Source organism: Lupinus angustifolius, unplaced genomic scaffold, assembly GCF_001865875.1.
Source record: "Lupinus angustifolius cultivar Tanjil unplaced genomic scaffold, LupAngTanjil_v1.0 Scaffold_5_90, whole genome shotgun sequence".
Classification (NCBI taxonomy): domain Eukaryota; kingdom Viridiplantae; phylum Streptophyta; class Magnoliopsida; order Fabales; family Fabaceae; genus Lupinus; species Lupinus angustifolius.
This window is the reverse complement of record NW_017717303.1, coordinates 26,486-31,901: the sequence shown is the minus strand read 5'-3', so window position 1 is coordinate 31,901 and position 5,416 is coordinate 26,486. Positions and strand designations below refer to the sequence as shown.

The window sequence follows — 5,416 nt, the reverse complement described above, 5'->3', positions numbered from 1 at the left end:
TTATAGTATTAGTCAATCATCTAACATTGATTTATTGAACACTATTAACTCTCAAATAAAAAGTAATACAAATCAATAATGAATGATATATTATTAGTGTAAAAAACTTTATATTGTCAATACATAGATTTTAAACTCAAGATTTATATATATTTTTATTGATAAAAGTTAAATGGAAGGGGGGACAATAAGACAAGGAGTAGCAGAGAGGATCTGGATCCCAAAGTGGACCCAAAACTCCATTGGGAATAGTATCTTCCCTTCTACGAAACACCCAATCTATCTATATATAAAAATACACTTCCATTTTCATCTACCTTCATTGACCAATAACATTTCAACATTTCCCTGTGCTGCATCGCTTCTGATTCTTACCCCATACCTATTTCAGATTCCCAATTCCCTCTACTGTTTCATTGAACAACAACAACGTACTACTACTTTTCTTCACCAAATATTACAACAACTTCGTACAACAACAAAAAACAAAGAAACAAAACATCATAACAAAGTTTCAACCTACCTTGTAAGGTGAATTCTCATTCCATTTTTTCATACTCTTTTTTTTATTCACATGGTTCAGGTTAAAGTTTTTTTGATATTTTTTTTTTCTAATTGAACTTCAATTTTGGTCCAAGATTTTATTTTTAAGCTTTGCTTATTGTTTTATACAAGTTTAATTGAAGAAGGGGGATAAAAGTTAGAATTTTGAGTCCTTAAAGTAGAACTCTTTTTGTATTAGGAAAAAAAATATGGGTTTAAAGTTTGTGTAATTAATGCTATTATCTTTATTAAGATTGTACTTGTCATAATTTACTCTCATAAGTTTCATAAACAAGTTTTTAGATTCCAAATGTATATTTTCTCCAATAAATTGTGTTCGATAGATAGGAAAAAAATTTCTACAGAGAAATGAAACTGTTTAGTTCTAAAAAATGGGTTTGAGTTTGTTTTCTGTGGTTGAACATTGGGATGAAAATCATGGAATACAAAATAGAAAAATGGGTTTGGGACATTTTATTTCATTGTAATGCACACTGTGAGAGGCAATGACTATTGGCTAATTTACAAGCAGGTATGTTATGTTCTTAGGAATTCCCTGTTATTTCAGAGTTGTTGCTTTTGATTCAGTCTCTTAAGGTCATATCTCAATTGGAAAATGTTTTTTGAACACCTTATGCAATTCCACACAGATGTTATAGATTGATGTAAATGTCCGTGGGTATCGAGGTATTTCTAGTTGTAGATATACTTTATACACATGTGATAGAGGTATCAACTCGGAATCAAATATAGTTATACAAATAATGGAGTTGTACTTGAGCTAGTTCTATATTTTTGCCATTTTCTTCTTGTTAATATGCTTATGACATTCTTAATTGCCATTACAGTTTTTAAGGTGGAGAATATAAGTAAGCTGAAATATGCTTCTTTTTTTTCCCTGAAGTTTACTTGCCATTTAACCAATCACTGCATTATACTTTGCTTGGAAGTTTTAATCTGCTTCAATACATTGACAATTTACAATTTCATCTTAGCTTTCTAATTGCTGTAGTTAGATACAACAATGTAGTAATAATTTGGAATTTTCAAGTATTTAGGCTACTCTACAATTGACCATTCAACAGTTAATAGGAACCAGTATTTATTTTATTGTTCTCCTGTCTTCTGTTGCTTTAGAATGTCTCTTCTGAAAAGAACATTGGATCCACATATCTGGAAAAATGTCTCTTTCACCCATAAGTAGCTTACTTTTGTACACCAGTGTTAATTCTATATCTCTGATATGTAACATCAGTAAGGTATAAATTTGACAGCAACTAAGGCTGAAAAAGCATGTTTTCTGATCTCAAAGATCACTCTAAAACTATGAACCATTTTGAAAACTTGTCCTCTCAGTTCTAGGACATCAAAAACCATGAAATTGGGTTCGGAGTTTGAAGATCGGATTTTCTCTTTTCTTTCTATATTATGACCAGGATGTGATTGCCTAACTTGTGTAGCCGGGCATTTACAACCTTCTTATATTGCTTTTCTAATTAGAAATACATGTGGATTTATGTTATTGCTCTTATACTTGCTACTCTTTTGTCTATAATTTTGAGAATTATCAACTAATATTAAAACATATTATTGCAGAAGGGAGGTTTTTCGACAGTTCCTTGAAGGAGATGGATGCTCTCGGACCTCTAAATTCGGATAGTAGACTAAAGCACCGCCCTTTGACCTATGTTAGGTTCTTAATGGGTGTGATATGTTTTGTGATGTTTCTGTCTACAGCTTTTATCTGTTTAGTGTATTTAGCACCACTGGCAGTCGTGGTGCTTCCGCTTCTCAGCAAACGTTGTAGCAGGAAGGCAGTGTCATTCTTCTTTGGAATTTGGCTATCAATGTGGCCGTATCTATTCGAAAAGATAAATAAAACTAAGGTTGTCTTTTCCGGGGATAGAATTCCGATGAAGGAACGTGTTTTACTCATTGCTAATCACAAAACCGAGGTTGATTGGATGTTCTTGTGGGATCTTGCACTCCGAAAGGGAAGATTGGGATGCATAAAATACATCCTCAAGAGGAGCTTGATGAAACTACCCATCTTTGGTTGGGGATTTCACATTCTAGAGTTCATTCCAGTAGAGAGGAAGTGGGAGGTAGATGAGCAAATATTGTACCATAAGCTTTCAACATTTAAGGATCCTCAAGATCCTTTGTGGCTGGCTCTTTTTCCTGAAGGAACCGATTATACGTACTACCGAATATCCCTATTACCTTCAATTTTTTCCTTTTTTACTTTCTTAATGCTTGTGTCATCTGAATTTGTATGTATTAAAGTTGTGTTTTTTACTAGCATGCTAAAATTCAGATTTCATGTTTATACCATAGAATCAGACAATATATAATTCCACTGAACAACACTTCTGAAATATTATTTGCTTTGATGTAGTGAAAAGAAGAGTGAAGCTAGTAAAAAATTTGCTGCTGAAGTTGGGCTCCCTGTGCTGACAGATGTGTTACTTCCAAGAACAAAGGGTTTTTATGCTTGCTTGTTAGCTCTAAGAGGCTCATTGGATGCAGGTTTCTCTCATAATCTATGTTACTGAATTTTCTATGATACCCACTCAATTCATAATGACTCTTTTGATAGCTATTTTAGAAAGTTATGTATCCTGCATGAACAAATGTTGCTAACTCTGCTTTTGAAAATTATAATTCAGTACTTGGCATTTTTCCTTACTAAAATTTGTCCATGCATATATACTGTATTTTTATTATCTTTTAACATGGTAGTTGAACAAAAGGTAACGGGTAACGTTGTTGCTTAGTGACCATGAGGTCACGAGTTCAAATCCTATAAACAGCCTCTCGTTACGAAGGTAAAGCTGCCTACCTCTACCCTCCACAGACCCACTAAATGGGAGCCTCGTGCACTTGACTGCCTTTTTATAGTTGAACAATATTCCAACTGTCCTTATGTGTTGCTTTTCTTTTCAAAATTGATTCAGCTTTTATATTCTGTTGAACTTCATCCCTCAATTACATGCAGTATATGACATGACTATCGCATACAAGAATCATCAATGTCCTTCCTTTCGGGACATTGTCTTCGGTATTGATCCTTCAGAAGTGCACCTGCATGTTCGGCGTATTCCTATGGAGGAGATTCCAGTTTCTGAAACTAAAGCTTCTTCTTGGCTAGTTGATACATTCCAGAAAAAGGACCAATTGCTTTCTGATTTCAAGATTCAAGGCCATTTCCCTAACCAAGTAAAAGAGAAGGAACTTTCTACATTCAAGTGCATTTTTACTTTTACTGTGGTAGTTTCTTTCACTGCCATGTTTGTTTATTTAACCCTTTTTTCTCTCATCTGGTTCAAGTTGTATGTAGGCCTTTCTTGTGCATATCTTGCTATTGCGACGCGCTTCAATTTACAATTGATGCCATTAACATATTATGTGAAAGCAATTTATAGCAAGATAGAACAAAAGAGAGAATAGAGTTCTGAATTTCAAATGTCAATGTAGAATTTTGGCCTTGAACTGGATATTGAATTGAAGTGTAAATCATTTGTTGTTATTTGATTAGCTTCATAGTTTTGCTCAGACATAACCAGTAAATATAAGGTACAATTTTACAAGTGATTTTTTGCTGGAATTTAAGTACTAATATTTGATATAATTATTTCCAATGACCTGTTTTATCAGTGCCCCGGTCACATTATATTACAGCTTTTACATTTCACCTTTGTAAGGGCGGATTTGAGGTGGTAGGTGGAGCATGGGCCATGACCTTTCCTTTCATTGGTTTTTTTCTTTTCTTTCAAAATAAGGATAGTTTAATATTTCCTTTACTCCCCAACTATAGCTCTAAGGCCGGGGAAGGGAAGGAAAGTGAGGGGCTTAAGAGGGATTCCCTTGTTTGGAATTTTGGTTAGAGAAGACCGAGGGTTTTGGAAAAATTTTAAAACCCTTTGTACCATTTTTTGGTGTTCCCCCAAATTGTGGTTTTTTGGGAGGAAAACAAGGTTAAATACATAATTATCTTTACTAATATTTTCTAATTACATTTATGCCATTTTGTTGTACATTATATAATACATAACATACTATTGATTTTTTAAAGAAGGTAAAATAATATTTTTGTATTATATTAACCCTCCATCCACCTCCTATCTAAATTTCATACTTCCGGATTTACTTGAATTTGCCTTCCCTTCTCATTCCCTTCTTCCCCCTCCTCACCCTCTTATCCCTCTCCATCCCTTTCCTTCCTAACTCCCATTACTTCCTAACTCCCAAACAAAGCCTAAATATAAGGATTTTGGTGTTTAGCAATTTGTTCTATAAGTGTACTACGCCAAGAGACCTAGAGAGTTGAGGCATGTTTTTGGTAAACCACTGAGATCCGACTCATATTAGCCTTTTTTATAGATAAATAAAAAACAATATAAAACTGTCAAAATAGAAATTTGGTTGAACCACTTGCCACTTATGTTGAATTTCTACATGTGTGACAATATGTAACAACATGAACTCCTCTTTTAACAAGTTTCGCTTGGATTAAACCTTTAATCTTCGGCCTAGTAGAATACTTATGGATCGAATGAAAACAGCACAAGTTTTAGTTATACAGAAAAAGTGTGTCTTACACCCTTAGTTATAAGATAGAGCCAAGTCCATCGTGGCAAGTATCAACCTTCTTTGCATGTCCATCATCTATTCCCTTTTTTGCAACCTATGAACAAAATCATAATCACTTACACCATATCTCATGCTATCTCTATAATGTTTTTTATTTGATTTCAGGGGGCTTCTTATTATTAAATACCACCAGCACTCTATCATCCAGAATTATAGATTGTGGTGATTTCTCTTATGCTAAAGTGAGAGGAGTAGAAGTTTAGCAACGAAACTAATCAGT

General features: G+C 33.8%; 1 protein-coding gene across 1 annotated transcript; it reads left to right on the top strand.

Annotated features, from left to right (window-relative positions):
* Window positions 1-203: 203 nt before the first annotated feature.
* Window positions 204-4,100, top strand: LOC109337315 (probable 1-acyl-sn-glycerol-3-phosphate acyltransferase 4). Its single transcript, XM_019574266.1, has 4 exons — window positions 204-531; window positions 2,140-2,743; window positions 2,942-3,072; window positions 3,542-4,100. The coding sequence occupies exons 2-4, from the start codon at window positions 2,172-2,174 to the stop codon at window positions 3,991-3,993; spliced, it is 1,155 nt and encodes a 384-aa protein (XP_019429811.1). The 5' UTR covers window positions 204-531; window positions 2,140-2,171; the 3' UTR covers window positions 3,994-4,100.
* The last annotated feature ends 1,316 nt before the right edge of the window (window positions 4,101-5,416 follow it).

Bases quoted from the DNA above. Each gene is read 5' to 3' on its own strand.
- LOC109337315 (XM_019574266.1), top strand. From the start codon at position 2,172: ATGGATGCTCTCGGACCTCTAAATTCGGATAGTAGACTAAAGCACCGC. The intron at 2,744-2,941 runs GTACTACCGAAT...GCTTTGATGTAG, and splicing joins CCTGAAGGAACCGATTATAC to TGAAAAGAAGAGTGAAGCTA. The intron at 3,073-3,541 runs GTTTCTCTCATA...AATTACATGCAG, and splicing joins AAGAGGCTCATTGGATGCAG to TATATGACATGACTATCGCA.